The following is an 18,487-nucleotide window of genomic DNA, read 5'->3' on the forward strand; positions in this document are numbered from 1 at the left end:
TCATCACTTTGACCGGAAGTGGCTTATACCTGATTGAGAATAAAGAATACATTTATTTCAGTATACAGTAAGTTTATTTTTCTATTCATAGTCTGAGGCATAAGTGATTTTTTTTTTAACCGTACTTCTTTATGAGTTCGCCTGAACTCGTCAAAGGCTGGGAAAATCCGATTGGTCCTCTTAATTTGAGTTCAAAATTTGACCTCACCATTCATCCGAGTTTGAGTTCAAAATTTTGAACTTTCGGTTTAAGGAGGAGAAGTATTAGGATTTACTGAATACTCTGTTTATTTATTTATTTATTTATTTATTTATTTGAAGACACCTTATGATATGCAGTAAAACAAAAAGAAAAACGATGGAATAGAGCTCACTAGAATTTCGGCCAATTTTAAACAACAAGGCTCCGGCCCTTCACACCATAATGTGAGGTGGGTGAGGCGGGTTGAAAGGTCGGAAGGAGAGTTAGTAATTAGCTGTTAAATCCGTAAATTTCGCTATGTTTTCATGGATCTAAGCCGCCCAGTAACAAATTTTCAGCACTTTCATCTGCGATAATCCGTAATCAAGAACAAAGTGCAAAGTGAAGCAACAAACAAGTCAATTGTGATGCTCACTAAATATTTTACCCATGAATATGAATATTTTACATTTTCCAGGGGGGAAAATTCTAAAAAAAACAATCCTCGATCAAGGAAACCACCATGATTAAATCCAGAGAAGAAAGGACTGGAATAAAAACAATAAAATAGTTTAGTAGTAGAAAGTAGAGAGTAAGCAACATAGTTGTAGGAAGAGAAGAGAGAAGTAGTAAAAGTAATAAAGACCGTAAAAGTATTCCATGGTGTTCGCCAAATTGTTTTCTCGTAGATTTGAAAAGGTAAAAATTTTTTTGGTGTGATTTCCAAACTTTTTTTAAGAGCAATTACCTCTCACTTGATTTAATTAAACTAACATAAACTACATAAATTAAATGTAATACATTAAGAAATTTGTAAAAATATTAAATAAATATAATAATATTAAAAATAAAATAAATAAATAATAAAATAATATTAATATTGAATATATTAAGTATAATATTAAATAGAACATACATAAAAAAATATGATAAATATAATGTAGAGTGTGATGAATATAATGTAATAATAATTAAATATAATAAATATAGTATTAAATAAAAGCTGCCATTTATTTCCTTTCCGTGCCGAGCGAGCGAGGATCAACAGCGAGGATTGAACGTGGTGACCTCCTGAATTCTGAGGAAATGAGGGGAATGAGGAAAAGTGCAGTTCAAGCACACTAAGACCCCTGCGATTCTATATTTAGACAATCTAATCTTAGAGGAAAGTACTATTAGAACGTGGAGACGTAAGCGATTAGGTTTTCGAAGAAGTCAGGATGTATTTTTTCAAGGTTTCTTCTAAAATTCATTTATTCCCATTCGGGACAAAAATCAATCAATGATACATTGCCCATTATGTCCTTCAATGATCTTTTATGATCTTTGAATGAGCTCCGAGGTTCCTTGGTCATAGAAAGAACCGGGTTTCTCGGCGAAAAACGGACTAAGGTCATGATTTCTACAGTCTTATCCGAATAGAAATGTTATACCACGCAAGGAGTTTCAAAAAGAGTGAAAAAGGTGGAAATCCGATAGCGCAAGATCAGGCGACTGTGGTGGATGTGGCAGTACATCCCATCCTAGTTCCAATAATTTTTGAGTTGGAGAAATTGTGATCCATCATGATGAGCACGCGAGACCACACATTAATTTGATTACCCGTCAAAAATCCTTGGAACTTGGACGGGGACGTGTCGCCACATCCATCATACTCGCCTGAACTCGCCTCATCAGATTTCCGCTTATTTTGCTCTCCTTAAAAATTTTTTGCGTTGTATAAAAATCATTTAAGATGGACTATCGCCGTAGGGAATTTCTTCCATGATTTGTTGATAATTTTCCTATCCACAGCGTTCGTAGAAATTCTCTTCAATGTGTTTAGGGTAGGTGTGGAACGATTTTTGCAGTTTTGCCACCTTGCGACACTTTATAAGAGGACCCGTGGGAAAACAGCAACGGCCAACGACTAAATCTTTCCCATTATCAGATTTTGCTGTGATTTTGATTCGGCTGAACTATGGAAACGACTAAATTAATATGAGACTTTAGGTAACAAAGTGACTAAACGTCATTTTGTTACCTAAGGTCTCACATTAATTTAAAAATCAATTAAGCAAATTTAAACACACAAAATTGCACACATTTAAACAAATTTAGTCAATTAAGTAAATTTCTTGAAAATGGACGGGTAATCAAATTTATGCGAGGTCTCGCGTTCTTGTGATGGAACACAACTCTTCAAACCATTGAAAATTATTGAAGCTTTGATGGGACGTCCTGCCATATCCAGGATATTCGCCTGATCCTGCGCCATCATCATCTTTTCACTTCCTTCAAAACTCCTTGCATGGCATAACATTCTATTCAGATGAGGCTGCTGAAATCACCACCGTACTCAATTTTTTGTCGATGAAGGCAGATCCTCCTAGCGACGAGGAACCTTGGAGCTCGTTCAAAAGATGGCAGAGAATCATCGAACGAAATTAGTACTAATGGATGTATTAATCATGGATTAGTTGTGGTTTAATTACCCAACTTTGAATCTACTCATTCGCCACAATGGCACTGTCACCCGTTCCCCGTTACGACCGACAACCCTATGCGGGTGTTTGACCTTATCCCTTGATGACCAGAGAACCAGATTGGTGTGAACGACAAATTGTGCCATACTGGAATGAAATGCGGATCATTCGATGCTGTTGATCACGTTCGATGACGAAGTTCAGGAAGTAGTGAACGATGACAAGAAGTTCGCTGTCGCCTTGGACGCTGTCGTACTTCAAGCCGGAAGAGTTGCGAGTTCACGTCGATGATTGTGATCTCACCATTGAGCAAAGACTCGAGAAGAGGAGCGAGAACGGTTTCATCGAGAAATCTTTCGATCGGAAATGGAATCTTCCGGACAACTTCGATCTGAATGCTTTCAGCTCTCAGTTCATTGATGTCGGAAATCAATCGAAGATGCTCCTCATGACCAGGCAACACACTCTGCGCGAACACGACATGAAGACGAAGAACTCTGCCAATCATGCCTGCATCGAAAAGAAACTATTTGATTGAATCAGATAATCTGGATCCTGTAGATTTATTTATTGTACTCGGATTGAACTTTGTCCTTTACATGAAACAATGAATTTCGGAAATCCTAGAAAAAAAAACAAGACATGACTTTTCCGTCAACCTAATAGCTCCGTAATAATGTAGCATTTCCTAAGTAACTCATGAAAAGGTTAATACAAGCGAAAAGAAAGGAACAAGAATTATTTTGCAAGACGTGACGGCGGGTGTTCGTTTAAACGGTTCTGAGTATAGAAATGATTTGAAAGCGATTTAACACCTGCTTGATTGCTGAAATATGCGCGCAAAACTAAAGATTATCCCGATTAGTAAGTAGATCAGTTTAATTTTATGGTAACCTAGGTACCAAAGAAATTCACCTGACTTCCTATAAAATCTACACAACGCAGTTATTCATCTATTTGTTTATTTACTTATTTATTTAGTTTACAGCGAAATATGGTGAAAAATGAGGCAAAATTAAAGGTGGACCGTGAACCACAATTTTCCCTGCTGCACTTATAAAAGAAATATAATTTATTTTTGTTATGCTCTATTATTTGGTTTTTTTTATTTACATTTCGAATAACTAAACTTATTAACTCAGTAACTAAAGTCTGAGGAAAGTATTTTTAGCACAAGCAATGCTGACACGCGAAAAAAAGAACAAATTTTAAGGAGAAAAATGCGAGGGAAAACGATTGGAAAATAGTGTGACGCTGTAAATTTAATCAGATTTTTTTTCGTTATTTTCGGTGGAACAAAATTACGAATGATTGTGCACTACTTTTTAAGCAGAACGCTCCAACCTTTATATTGTGTGGGAATTTAAAGATTTAATTTACGATATTTTCCGAAATGCATTAATGCAATGAAGACTGACTAAGATTGTTATTTATCTTTATTCTGGCTAATGTCTCTGAAAATTACGAATATTCAAGTCTTCAGAGTTTTTTCCGACTTCAGAGTTTTCTTTTTTCCAAGTTCTAAAGGATATCTATCAAGCTTTTATATAGCTGTACATATTTCTCCTTCAACAAAACGAATACTAGTACAACATTGTGAAATGAATAGCAATATTCATGAAAAGGTGATTTTCTCATAAATTTGAAAGAGAAAATAGATTATCGAAGTGATTTTGTTGACACGTTATTGAAATATGACTGCCTGAAGGGAACATTTGATACTTGTCACGAAATTGCACTTTTTTCTCCATTAAATATGCAGGAAAATAGGCAGCAAGGATCAACGCGCTCAGTGTTGCAAGGTCCGTGTTTTGAAAATAAGAATAGAAAGTGAAGAATAGTGGTTGACAATTCTACAGTACTTCACTCAGTGAAATTGTGCTTGATGCGGCCCGATGGGACCCTCGCTCATCTCCGCTCTCCGCTGTCTGGCACCAGCAAAGGTCCAAATATCAGATACAAATTGTTAAGCCGAAAAAAAAAACAAAAACACTTTATTGTCTTACTTACAGTACACGCTTAGCCTCAGTAAATAATAGGTGTTCCTATCATAACTCTCTGATCTCTCTCAAATTCCAAATAAAAGTCAATGCCATCTTGTTTTGGTTTATGACACATCTGTAGATGTTTTCAATAAATAAATGAATAAATAAATAAATTTCTACTTTCGTAATCTACGGAGTTTACGTATTAATAAAATTAGGTGAAAAAATAGTAAGAAAAAAGAGTTTTTTTTCTTGTCCATATTTGCTTATTTACTAACATATTTTTTCTTTGAAGTGTTGAGAAAAACTTCAGTGAGCGGTTTTCTTTGAACTTTTCGATTTCCGAGATGTAATCCACATTTTATGTGGTCTAATCGAATTTTTTATGGAGCAGAAGATTTCAAAGCTCGCGTGTCCGAGTGAGATTCCAATTAGAAAATTTCTCTTTCTTTAAATTCTAATTTCTTCGAAGATACCAATTAGGGTGTTTAAGGAGAACATATAATCATAGTTTTCAAAAAAGAAAATGCAGATTACAGTACATTTTTTTATAACTGGGAAAATTCTTGGAATTAAAACTAGATGATTTGGTTTTTATTCAGACACATAACGGTGCGATGTACATACTGTAGTCACGAAAAAAACAAACAAAATAGATAGAAGCTCAGTCAGGCGAGAGAAGGAGCTGCGAATCTTCGTTTATCCATCATGCATTACGTTCTGGAAGATGCCACGTGATGGTCGGGTCGCAATACGAATCAACGGTGACGCCATTCCGCTTGCGACGACCAGCGAAAAACATGGATTAAGCAAATTTGGGAGCTGCTGGAGCTGTCACTACAAAGGCAGTGCCGAAAAATCCGAATGGGGGAAATCTCTCAAGTCGTAATTTCATAGTCTAAATTTTCGCAGAAGAATTTCCCTCAGACTTTTGATGCATTTCTTGTGGACGTGAGTACGTAAATAGAAAAAATTTCTCTAATTCACTGAAAATATAGGGGGGAAAAACCTCTACTGGAAACAAAACCGCGTCATAGCCAAGATCAACCGACTTTTTCAACGCTTAAACTTACCAAGGATTTATGGATTAATTGGGCAGGATAAGACCTTATTAGGGATCTCACACGTAAGGAAAATACAGCTCTATGGCTGTTCTAACCATCAGATAATCATAGTTTTCAAAAAAGAGTAATAAACCCTTGAGGGTTTTAAACATTTCATTAGAGCTCACTTCCACAGACTCCAGAACGCTACGAGCTTCGAAACGCATCGCACTAAGTATTGGACGACGGTGGTTTCGCCATAGAAAGATACTGATAGGGGTGCAGATTACGAGTAGAAGCGTCCTCACGCTCAATTCATCGTAATCGTCCCTAGAAACCGCGTGAGAAACGCCCTTCCTGTACGAATTCCCCTACGAGACACCTCATAACATCCCCTTTGTTCGCACGCCAGTCCTCTCACCAGCCTCTCCATTAGTTCTACTTAAAGATGCTGTTAGAGAAACCTCATAAATGATAGGTTACTTGCTCGCAGACGCAGCGCATTTAAGATGGTGAGGCGTTGCAAGGTGCTTTGTAGGAAAATTGCCACAGAAAGGAAGTTTCACACGCTATTTTTCGAAACGATAAGAGGGGATTGGGTGTCGAAACGCTCGCGGTCATAATCCACACTCCTAATCCTATATTTTCCCGAAGAGCTCCTAACGTCGCGAATTTCTGGGTATGCTGCCTTTAGGACAGATATATCATAAATCGGCATCAAATCAGATGATCGAGTGAATGAAATCAGAAACTGAAAATTCCATATAAACATTGATTTCCGAAGGAAAACTTATGGATTATGGCTGAAAAGAAAGTATACTTTCATGGACGCCTTGACCTTTCATTACTTTCGAATTGCGTGTAATAAGCTTTGGGGGAAGTGAGAAGGAGGAGGAAACCGAGGGAGAGAGATCCAGTGGTTGCAACTCACGCGTTACTTGAATGACAAGACTGAAAAATAAGGTCAAGCTAAGAAGAAGACGTTTTCTTTTCATTTCATGAAGACATTTCATGAATTTCTAAACCAGGAGATTTCCTGACGTCAAGCTCATCAACTATGAATTTAAAGAGGATCTTTGTTAAAGGCAGTGTATCACGAAACTGGCGATGTTGAGGCTTCTGCGGTCAAATGGAAAGAGTTCACAGCGTAGATCACGAATATGACCGCCGCCTCGCTCGATTCCCCTTAATCGTCCTCGGAAGAGCTTTTTTTTTTTGGTGTTTCAGTTTCGTGATACACTCCCTTTAAAGGGAGGTGACGTGAGCCTGAGCTTGCGCTTGTGGAAAACACCCATTTCTCCACTGAAGGATCGAGAGTTAGAAGAAAACTTTAAATAACCACGCATATAAAGTCGGTCTTTCTCTATTATTTTTTTACTTATTTACTTATTTATTTGTTTTATTATCTATATTAGGTGAATTAACATTCAGCACTAATGTGAAAGTCAAATTTGTCGGTGTCGCATTGATAGGCGAACCTAAAAAGAGTCCCACATCTTAGCGGCTCAGCTCTCCGTAGATCTAATCGATATCTTAGTTTTTGACCACGGGACATTTTTTTCAAGTAACGATCTAGTGAGATTCTTTTTAAAAAATATATGAAGGATTGTCTTCCTCTGGATTACTTCAATCAGATTTTTTCCATGTTTTCAATTGTTTTTATCGCTAATAATCAAATAATCATAAATAAATATATAAATGAAAATCAATAAAAACAAATAAAATAAAATAAATAAATAAATAATAATAAATAAAAAAAATAAATAAAAAAAATAAAATAATAATAAATAAATATGCCAACAATACTAACATAATAGTAGGTTTTTTTTCTTAGCGTATAAGTCTGGATTACTTCAATCACCTTTTCTGCATGCATCACACAGATGATTGTGGGAAATTTCTTCAGGAAATTTGGAAAATAAAAAATATTCCATATTATTAATATTTTCGTTTCCCAACTAGGATCCCCAGTCTGGTCTTCTTGCCTCGGGCTATGTTAGTCGTCCAAGCAATTACCTACTGCCTAACGTTCTGGATTAGATGAACAGATCTCATAAGAAGGTGTTTCAAGAAGAAGATGGAGACATGTCTATTCGCCACGAGAAGGCATGCGCCAGTTTTCATTGGCAAAAATTTAATTTAATTATTTTTAAAGTAATTTTTTTGTTCTTTTTTTTTCCGTTTGGACTCGAACAAAATGCGGTTTTTTTTTTGTAGTTGAAGGTCATACAAGGAGATTTTCTTTTTTTTTTTCAGTCAACCGTTGGTGTAAGTGCATAAATAAATAGATGAATTTTCATCATAAAGGATGGCGTAGGAATAAAATGCAGCAGAAATAGTCGTATAAAGAAGCTCTATGGTTCGCAAATTCTATTACTCATACGAATAGCCGTTTTCGTTCACCACTTTCGTGCGTGAGAATTGCCCCCCACCCCTCAGGCGATGTAGGCGAATATGCCGGAGTAAGTTGAGTATGACATGTGATCACCGTAATAATGATATTTTAGGCCGGAGGGGAGAACGGGAGAACCGAGTGAGAAGGAATGTTAAAATATGGTCTGATCAAGTTCAATCAATACGAAAGAGCCGAAATGTAGCGCAGCTAACAAGATTTCACACAGAAAAAAAAAACTTCACAGTAACAAAAAATGTATAAAGATAAGTATGCTGAGGTTCCAGCAACACGGGACCTTTGAACTGCCTAAACTGACAAGAAATTTCTTTCGATTGGGTACAGGATCATAATACCGTCGGTATGGTTCTGCTTGGAAGAGTCCAAAAATCAATAAGAAATCTCGAAAAAAAAAATGAAATTCGACATATTTCACATTCAACTTTTATTTACCAACCACTATCTTGCACTACGCGGCACGCAGTCGAATCATTCATAGAATTTTCGTAACAATCCATGACAGTGATCTCCGCTCGCTGTTCGATCACAGCGAAGATCGAAGGGATGATGGCGATTCTCGTCTTCATACCGTCCTTGTTTTTTTTTTCAACAATTGCATCTCTTCAACCATTTCTGGAATCCTGTTTATACAATCATGATTGATGTTTTTGACGGTATCCACTTACCCAACCATTTTCTTTCCTTATCACTTTTCAACGGACTCTTGATCTTTGTGAAATCACCTCCCCAAGATATCGATCCCTTATCTCGGAAGCAGCCACCACCCATGCCACATTCCAAGGCCTTTTGGTGCAGAAGACTCACCTAAGGTGCATCCATGGTTTGGCTTCACACTAGTTTAGTAAGAAAAAAATATATAACCAATCAAAGAGTTGCTGTTTTCATCTTATTCATATACTTCCTGATAAAAGAAGAAACCTATATTAATCCTACACAGAGCTAATCTCTGCATTTCGTCTTTTCCTCATTTTTCTTCTAATTGTTTGTTTGTTTGTTTGTTTGTTCATTTCCACTTATTCAGCTGACTTAAACGGCGGGGAGATATTATGGGCTAAAGCGATTATCCGTATCTTCGCAAGGATGCGTTATTCCTTAGCATATTTGGTCCTGCTCATCTCGTCATTCCTAAACATATCTTCGTCGATCTTCGGCTAAAGCTCGTAGAGAATCTTCCCATTGCTCACTGTTCCACATTCTGTGATACGTTACGTCTCATTTGAACTTTCTGCCAACGTCTAATGTCCTCAGATCTTCTTTCACCTTTTCCGTCCAGAACTTTCTTTTACGTGCAGATCGCCTATCCCAGTTTCGGTTTGGGAGCACCCTCAAAGCAATTTGGACAGGGTGATATGGCGGTCTCTTTCTGATGTGACAAGAGAAGCGAGGACGATTTTCTGACGTGACCACTTCAGAAGCCCGGGCAAGATGTTGATATCCTCCACGTGTTATTCGCCGGTACACTACATTCACTTATTCATAAAGTTATTCGTTATAGATACCCTGACCCCATGGCCAAACATAGCGAAGCATCAGTCTAAGCAGCTTCTTGTTCATGCCGTCGACTTTCTCCATCATCGCAAACGGCGCCGCCCACCCCTTCGATTCCTACATCATGTTAGGGCGAATTGCGGATAGGTAGACTCGCAGCTTGACTTCGTTGGCAATGGGGGTCGACGCGCGCACGTACTTGGTCAAGGAGTTTAATGCCAAACTGGCATCGGAGCATCTTTGTTGAATATCTCTCTCGTAGCTGAAGTCTTTTCTTTAGCATACAGCTCAGATAAACAGAACTCGAAAATGAATCCAATGGCTCTTGTTCGTTCATTGTGATTGATTGACCGTTGATGGTCTCGAACAGATGTCACCGTCTGCTCCCATTTATTAAAATGGAGTCGTAGTCCGTATAGCGGGCAACTAGTCTCGTAAATAAAATTGACAACACTTTGCAACTTTGTAGTCTTTGGAGCATACACAGCTATAGTAGAGTCAAAACGACATGAAGCACAGTGTAGTCGCGTAAGCGGTTGCGCTCGAAGCGGTGCGGTGGAGCGCAGCAGTTAGGATCGAGTGAGAACCGCTGTTACGACCGTTCATTGCGGCGGTCCCACCTCGATTCCAACTCAAGATTGACCAAGGGGAGGATCTGATGGTACGAGTGACGTCATTGGGACAAGGACCCAGGTGAAATAAATTATCATCATATTCATGGCCTTTACGAGTTTTTTTTTTTGCTCTAAATTGATTTTTTTCCTATTTTCAATCTACGCCCACGTGAGTGTTCAATCGATATTAGTTTGAAACTTTTCCTTTGATTTTCCAAGCAAAATGATATCGTCCGCATAACGAAACAGTTATTGGCTACATGGTTTTCGTTCGCTGAGATGACAGTATAATAAGTAGATCAAGGAACAAATCAGCACGAATTATTGAAATTTCCATAAATTTCTAGTGAAATGCAACTCAATAGCCATTTTGGAACACAAGACCCATTTTAACGCCAAAGTAAACATTTTTACACCTTTTTTTAATGGTTTTTTTTTCTCCTGGAGTACGATCTCAGCAAGAAATCCTTTAATACGCCACCTCTAGAAGCTAATGACAGTTCTCGATCTAAGCAGTGCTCTGCAGTGAAGACATAAATAGTTGCCTCTTCCGCACTGATGCCATTCTATTGATGGCTTTTTTTTAACGAGAGCATCCGAATGGAACGGTGATTCAGTTCTAATTACTTTATGAAGTAGCATTTCTTTAAATAACTGAAATAAATAGTCAGAGAATCTTCGAGGGATCGGATACAAACGTTTTTTTGTGTTTTTGACTTCTTTGTTTTGTGTTTTTTTTGCGTTTTTTGTGTCTGTGTAAACAGGTAATTCTTCCTTTCTGGAACACTTTCTGGAGTAGGGGAATTACGTGTTATCCGCCATGAAATAAAGACTCCGTGGGGTTCCATTGGCAAAAAGGTTGCCGATTTTTTTTTCCTTTTGAACTGTTTCGTCTCAGACGAGTGTTTTCTTTTTTCTCTTGGTGCGCTATTGGTGTATCTGAATAAATAAATAAATAAATAAACAATTAAATAGATAAAAAGTAACCACATTAAGCACAAATTTTGTACTTTATGTTCTGGGAAATTCTCCAGACTGTGTGCACTTTAGTCCCAAAAATAGCGTTGCTCACTCTTCGGGGAAAAATTATTTGATTAAGGACGACAAGGAAATTATGCTATGCTTCATCCTCCTACGCACAATGCACTAAACCAACTAATGCCCTGAGGCTATCACATTCTAAAAGAGTCCATAGTGCATGGTTTAAAGAACGATCATTTTGGTTCTAAACATAGCACTTTCCGTAATGAAATGCTTTTCACTAAAGTACGAAATCGAAAGAGTAATTCCGGACAAGGAAATGCGGGAAGAAGGAAATTGAAAAAAATGTGAAAAGCGAGGGATTTCCATATGCCATTTCTCATTAAAGAAACGGTTAGTTTCTTTCTAGAGTTTTTCTCAAATGCAAAACGTGTTGTTAATTGTTCAAATGAATCCATAAAATAAATAATAAATTAAATTAATATAGATGTAGATCATACGTAAATCGATATGCCAAATAACAGCTTCTATGTCTGGTTTGCAGGTGACTTGTAGCGCTTGTTTCGCTCGGATTTGTGCAAATTTTTAAAATTCAATAAATTACAGTGGATAAATGATAGATTAATCAACACTAAATCAAAAGCTAAATAATAAATCTTAGTTTATTTATTTTCTTACTTAGTTTCTTTTTCTAAAATTTTAATTAAAGGAATGGAGTGCTATGAAACACATTTTTGAGTGTATGTGCACCTGAATTGCACAATAATTATTATCAATTCGTATTCGCACCACTCGCCTCAGTGTGGGACCTTCGCTAACCGCAATCGGACTGCACACGCAATATGGGTCCCACCGTTCCACTCTCGACAGCAACCGCTTACGCAATTTTAGCAGGCTTTAGATTTGATCCGACTGCATGTTGATATGAAATAGAATTATTCGGAAAGAGCTACTTCTGAAGCGTTCAAAACTGGACTTGTTGATGAGTTTCTGAAGTAAACAAAGGAAAATAAACAGTAAACAAAAACATAGAGTAGCAATATGATCATAGCAATTACTCATGTTTAACATGACGACAGCAATGATCAATGACGCAATGGTTAGAATTTCAAGGATCAGTTCGGTTTGATTTGTGGTTCTCTCATACGTCCAGAAATATTTGATCTAAAAACAACTAGAAGTTTATACCAGGCTTCTTAGGCTCAGAAAGATGAAAGATGTGAACGAAAGCAATACCATGTGAAAAGGGGGTGGAAAGGGGGTGAAAGTAGAGTTGAGCACTGAACATATATCACAATCATAACTTTATCTTCTCACCTCTGGTTAGAGGTAAACAGAAAATAGTCGATCGTTTAGAAAAAGCTGGAATCAGCAGATGAACGCTTATGCCATTTTCTTTCCCTATGCAATAAGAAAAATAAATTAACTTTGAGTGTAGGGAAGGTTCCAATTATTCCTACTTTTAATTATTACTGTTTTACTGATTTAACTACGTCTGCCTTTCATAGAGAAGCTGGAATATTTTCAGCTGCATTTTTTTTTCTCGGAAAGAGCCAGTCTTTTCGAATACGCTGATGCTGCGTGGTTCCATTTTCTACATTTGTGTTGTGAGCCAAGATTACGGCCTTATGTCACGTCACATATCTATATTTATATATTTATTATTTATTTATATATTATTATATATTATCATTTATTTATTTATTTTCATATATTTTCCGACAAAAAAAAAATCGAAGCTTTGCACCGATCAAATCCGCATCGCGGTTGTTCGGGTGAACATACTCGGTGCGCTCTGTCTCTCTCATGCTTTCTTTACGGAATCTCTTGGATCAAACTGAGAATTTTTAGACAACGACCGACTTTGACTGGATTCTCAGTTATTTCAACTGCATCTTAGCCTAAATGACTATGTACAACATCGAATTTAAATTGCGAGTTATAAATAAGAGTCTCTTCTTGTTCCGGCAGTTTCAGTTAGTCCAATAATTGCGCACAAAGCGTGTACATACTTAGGTTTCAAAACCCCTTCCCGGCAGATATTTCTATGTTGTTCTCGAAATTTCCATCCCGCTTATTGTTGCTGGCTCCTCATTGAGTTCGAGGAAGAAATAAAGGACCAATAAGATTGAGAAGAGTCGTAAATTATTATTATTATTATTATTATTATTATTATTATTATTATTATTATTATTATTATTATTATTATTATTATTATTATTATTACTATCACGATAAAGGATAAAGTCAATGGTGTCTCAATCCACTTGGGATGCGCCAATGCGTTTTACTGGAATTCGAAATCGATTGGGTTTTGGAGCGTGTAACTGGCCTATACAATGACTTGTGGGGGCCAACCGATGTATCAGGTCAGTTTTTTTTTTTTATGATACAAGTCTGGTACCAATTTATTGACCCCGGAAGAGTGGAAAGACTTGGTTTGCATTAGTGCGGTCGAACCCTTGATCGTGGCGTGTGGCTACAACGGGCCTCTAACCGACTGCGCCACACCCGCCCTATTATTATTATTATTATTATTATTATTATTATTATTATTATTATTATTATTATTATTATTATTATTATTATTATTATTATTATTACCATTATTACTAGTATTATTATTATCATTATTGCTATTATTAATGAACTATTAAATCCCGACATATTACTCTTCTACTTCTAATGTTGGACCAACGATCATACTCACACGTGATTACCCATTAGAAATGCCTACATAGTGATCTAGTTAAAAGTTAGTTCATGTGTTAGTTAAAAATATATGATCCGACATCCTGAGAGATCACCTGGTAGATCACATTCAGCACAAACTGACACCTTTGCCGTTAGCTGGCACCAGACACAGAATGGCCAATACAACCAAAAGAAGCGCGCCACCTCACGAAACTGTACTCGACTTCAAGTCGTTTTAAAGGTATCACTCCACGAATCTGAGGTGGTACGGATATCAGGTGGAGTATTCGCATACGGCATAGTAGAATATGGGGAGGAGAGTGATTCCGTCCATTTCTTCCTAATTGGCGTGAAAAACGGCCCGGAAGATACGGCTTCGGGTGTTCTGGCGCACTATTTTCTACAAGGAGTTCGACTGGAGCGCGCCAGTCTTGTGCGGCGCCGCATCTTCCGGGCCGTTTTTTTACGGCGATTAGGAATAAATGAACGGAATCGCCCTCCTCTTCATGATCTACTATCCCTCATAAGAATACTCCACCTAAAATCTGCACCACCTCAGATTTGTGGGATGATGCCATTAATCCGACTATACCGCTTAAACAAGATATTTTACCGCAAATATGTCTACTGTAACTATGGTTACATTCTACAGTTCTACGAAAAAAAAAAACGACAGTTTCCTACTGTCCTAATTGTTGATAAAATTAATGAATGCAAACGCAAATACAGTCCTATTAAAAAAAGCTGTGACTATCGTGGGGTATTTGATCTGAGCCGATAACAAATGACAATAAATCTGGTAACCCATACGTACTCGATTGTAATCATATTTGACACCCATCGAGTATGATTTTATCCTCATATAATGACACTATTCTGTGTTATTACCGTTGAAATAGTGTGTCGATAAAAGAGTGCAATCACGTGCTTTACAATCAACATCACAGCCGCCTATGCATGAAAAAGTAAAGTCAATTAATACCTGTCATAACAACCTGTGATTATAGACCGAATAGAATGAATGTGAAACGGATCCTACCACTACTCTCAGCCTTACACGGTGGGAAAGGGCTCGTTTTCGGAAAATAAGAAAGTTCTTCCAAGTTCCAACAGTTCTTTCCACACTTTTACGGAAGCAGTCACGTTGAAATTTTGTGTATCAACTCCACTTCATTTATCTGTGTGAAACTGCTCGAAAAAAACAAACCATGGATTATTGATTGGAACAAATAGATTTGCAGATATTTTGCCAATTCTAATCAAGCAAAGCGAAGAAAGTCTCCGGTTCGTAGAACTCCACAGTGTTTCACAGCACGTAACGCTTAACAAACAAAAAATAAACAAACCAAACCAGGAACCAACAACACACACGGTTATATGAAACGAACAATTTATCCTGTACATCACTTAATGACTTTGATTATTATCTTAGATCACAGTTCAATAACATATACATGTATTTCTTCTCAAATAGAAATGGAAGACAACAATTGATTATTACTCCCTAATGCAACAACAGCCCCTACCTGGAAAGGCACTAAATAACATTAAACGAAGAAAAGAAAATAAATTACTACAGCGCCTACAAACACACGGAAATATCAGCGAATACAACAAAACCGGCAATGAAATAAATAGAATAGACCTAAATGATGGAAAATAATTCAACCAAGCTTGTTTAAACTAAGTTTACGTTCCAGAACCCGTGAAGAATGATATATCATTGAGTCGATTAACTGAGCGACCGTGAAAACACCTCCAATGATAGCACAGAGTGAAACAAGAAATGTAATCAGATGTCTGCAAAACAGCAAAATAAACCTTATTCTAACTAAGAAAGGGAAAAAAACGGTTTAATTCACTCACTGACGCCTTTCCTCGTAACGTACCATCAATGGACTAAACTCGTACTGAACAATAAATCCTGGTATTCCACTCATTCCTGTAAGAGGAAAAATACTTAGTAATAGACTACACTGCTCAAATCCATCTGCGAACAATCCCTTGTGAAATTCAGGAGAGAACAAGTTTGTATTACGATATCAATGTAAAGGTACTAGCGTATAGTACCAAACTAATGGCTACGACCGTAAAACTGATCCGTGCTCTAGAAACTTCTTCGAACCGCAAAAAATCAATGTCGTTTTATCACTTTCGAAAACTCAAAAATGAAAGAATCCCGAAAGAAAAACGAAAACAAAATGTCTTGAATGCAGCTAGCTTAAAAAAGAGTTTTCTCGTCCATTTTCAAATGAACATCTTGGCAAAACGACTTTTTCAAAGGGAATAAAAACGATGCATTTCCAATTTTGGATTTCTTACCTTTTGTAATATCCTTCTGATGAGTAGTGACTGAAAATTGATGACTGTTTTCCACTCGACCATCCATATGTACATAGCTGGTTGGAACAACTTTCACATAGTAGTTATGCATTATGCCAGCTTAAAACACTTTAAGTTAGTGTTCTGACGTATTGCAAACAATAAATACGAAACGCACATATATTTTATGGGCTTGCACTAACCTCTTCCATCGTCAAAGTTTTTCCCGTCCAACGGATGTTGTTTCCCCGGAAACTCATCTCCAAACGCCAAGTGGTTTATCCGATGAGCAGTATCAAAACGGATTAGATCAAGACTATGAAAGTCGTGAACTAAAAAACAGGAAATAACACCTAGACACAAATTCAGTATTACGAGAGGGAATTTCTCAAAAAATTTCGAAAATAATTGCATTTATTTGGTTACAGAAACGGCTTCAACTCCACAAATCCACATAAAACTGGAACTGGAAGAAAAAAGATGAAAATTGGTGCTCAGTATGACTTACGCCAAAGCAAGAACCAAACAACTTATGCAAAAACCGTTACCCTCACACTAAAATCACCACCAGAACGCGAAAACACATTAGTGTTCTGTTCAGTTGGTGAACATACGGACCCTACATGCGAAACGTCGCAAAAAAAGCCCGTTTATACTTGGGTGTCCCATTGGTACTCCATTTGGAATGGAAAAAAAAACTATGGAAAAGCAATCGTACCGTGCGCTCGCATAACCCTGTGCGCATCTCCTGGTGCAAGATGGAAGTTACCCGCAACTTTCGCCACCTGCAGTTTTCCGTACACTCGACATCCTTCACCTTTAAACTCGATGAACTTCTTCACCCACGGATCACTCTGAAAACAACACACATGTTAGGACGTTCCATTTAACGTTCCATTTAGTCGATTTCTACTTTTCGGACCTTACACTGCTCTACTTCATCAGCATTAACTTGCCAGCCTCGCAATTGATACGCTTCTTTTACTTCATCGCATGTGTTGCAGCAACTAAAACAATGGCGAAAGTTACGAAATCCGTTAGCAGAGTCAACGAAAAATCAGACTTACCTTCCATCAGGAAGTGCCCCATAACAGCTGCCACATTTTGGCGTTGTAACAACCATACCGGTAGTGTTTTGGTTCACCTCTACATGAAAAACGGAAGTGTCCACAAAATAATTGGAAATTACGTCAGCAGTAACATTTTCTCTAGTATCCCATTCGGCAAAAGAGCGCTCACCTATTTTTTGTGCTTCGCTTGTTACATTTCCACCACTGCTGTCCAAACGCAACTTGAATATATCATTCTGCACATTGTCCTGGTTTTCGCTACTAACATCCATAACATCAACAGTAATAACTGAAAAAAAAACCTTGGGAACAATGTGATTATTTCAGCAATGGTTGTAAAAATCAATGCTCTATTGCGAAACCACATTATTTCCCAAGTACAACAGAACATAAATGACGGAACGTTTGATTACTTAGTTATGTTTTGAAAATGAGGTTATTTCATAATAGGATTTTGGCTTTAAAATCGAATATCTGACTGAAATTGTTGAGATGAAGTATTCTACTAACAAAATCCATTATATAGGGTATAATTTCGAAAACTCTCTGGAAAGAACAGAAAGTCGTTGGAATAACAATGTAACTGAACCTGAAATAAGCGCTGCTGAGGGTGAAAAAGTTTCTTGTAGCGGATCAGTAAATTAGTGCAGAGTCTCACCGTCTTTTTCTGCCGTAAATACTACGTAATTCTGCATGATCACAAAAGATTCTTAGAGGGCAGCAGATAAAAAATAGATAGTAAAACGATTATAGCGAAATAAAGTCGAATACGAAGCGGAACTTAAGATTAGTACGATTACTGATATATTCCATGTAAGAAATATGTTAAAAGAAGAAAGAGATTATTTCGAGATATGATGTCGAAAAGAAAAAGATTTATATATGGGTAAAGGAAAGACTAAATAGAACTTACATGCACATGGCAATCTATGAAAAGTGATGTCAAAATGTACATCAAGACGAACGTCCGACGATGTGGAATCCACATATAATTGCTCTACGACATCTCCAGCAAGATAGTGTGTTGTTTCTTGAATTGCCAAGAGAACAATCACGATAGAAGCTATCAGGGACACTAAATACTAGCTAATTAAGTAATAAAATTCATCACAAATATTCTAAAGAACCGTACCCATTCCACCGGTGAAGGTTCTAACCCTGAAATCTTCCATCGGTTTCGTGTATGCATCGAATTCCCGTAATCGTGTTAGAATGGACATAAACTACCTTA

At 37.2% G+C, this 18,487-nt stretch overlaps 4 protein-coding genes across 4 annotated transcripts; 2 read left to right on the top strand and 2 right to left on the bottom strand.

Moving 5' to 3' along the window:
* Positions 1–2,827: 2,827 nt before the first annotated feature.
* RB195_008838 (uncharacterized protein) lies at positions 2,828–3,154 on the bottom strand (the record flags this gene model as incomplete). The annotated part of the gene is made up of 1 exon (XM_064195538.1): positions 2,828–3,154. The coding sequence occupies one exon, from the start codon at positions 3,152–3,154 to the stop codon at positions 2,828–2,830; it is 327 nt and encodes a 108-aa protein (XP_064046683.1).
* On the top strand, positions 2,864–3,184 carry RB195_008839 (uncharacterized protein; the record flags this gene model as incomplete). The annotated part of the gene is made up of 1 exon (XM_013436628.2): positions 2,864–3,184. The coding sequence occupies one exon, from the start codon at positions 2,864–2,866 to the stop codon at positions 3,182–3,184; it is 321 nt and encodes a 106-aa protein (XP_013292082.2).
* Positions 3,185–13,442: 10,258 nt separating this feature from the next.
* RB195_008840 (uncharacterized protein) lies at positions 13,443–13,827 on the top strand (the record flags this gene model as incomplete). The annotated part of the gene is made up of 2 exons (XM_064195539.1): positions 13,443–13,539; positions 13,595–13,827. The coding sequence occupies 2 exons, from the start codon at positions 13,443–13,445 to the stop codon at positions 13,825–13,827; spliced, it is 330 nt and encodes a 109-aa protein (XP_064046684.1).
* A 1,701-nt stretch (positions 13,828–15,528) lies between these two features.
* Positions 15,529–18,476, bottom strand: RB195_008841 (uncharacterized protein; the record flags this gene model as incomplete). Its single annotated transcript, XM_013436629.2, has 10 exons — positions 15,529–15,664; positions 15,731–15,806; positions 16,187–16,306; positions 16,390–16,518; positions 16,905–17,040; positions 17,109–17,193; positions 17,254–17,332; positions 17,426–17,545; positions 18,170–18,331; positions 18,389–18,476. 10 exons carry the CDS (start codon positions 18,474–18,476, stop codon positions 15,529–15,531), a joined length of 1,131 nt encoding a protein of 376 aa, XP_013292083.2.
* Positions 18,477–18,487: the final 11 nt, after the last annotated feature.

This window comes from Necator americanus, chromosome III (genome assembly GCF_031761385.1).
Source record: "Necator americanus strain Aroian chromosome III, whole genome shotgun sequence".
NCBI classification, from domain to species: domain Eukaryota; kingdom Metazoa; phylum Nematoda; class Chromadorea; order Rhabditida; family Ancylostomatidae; genus Necator; species Necator americanus.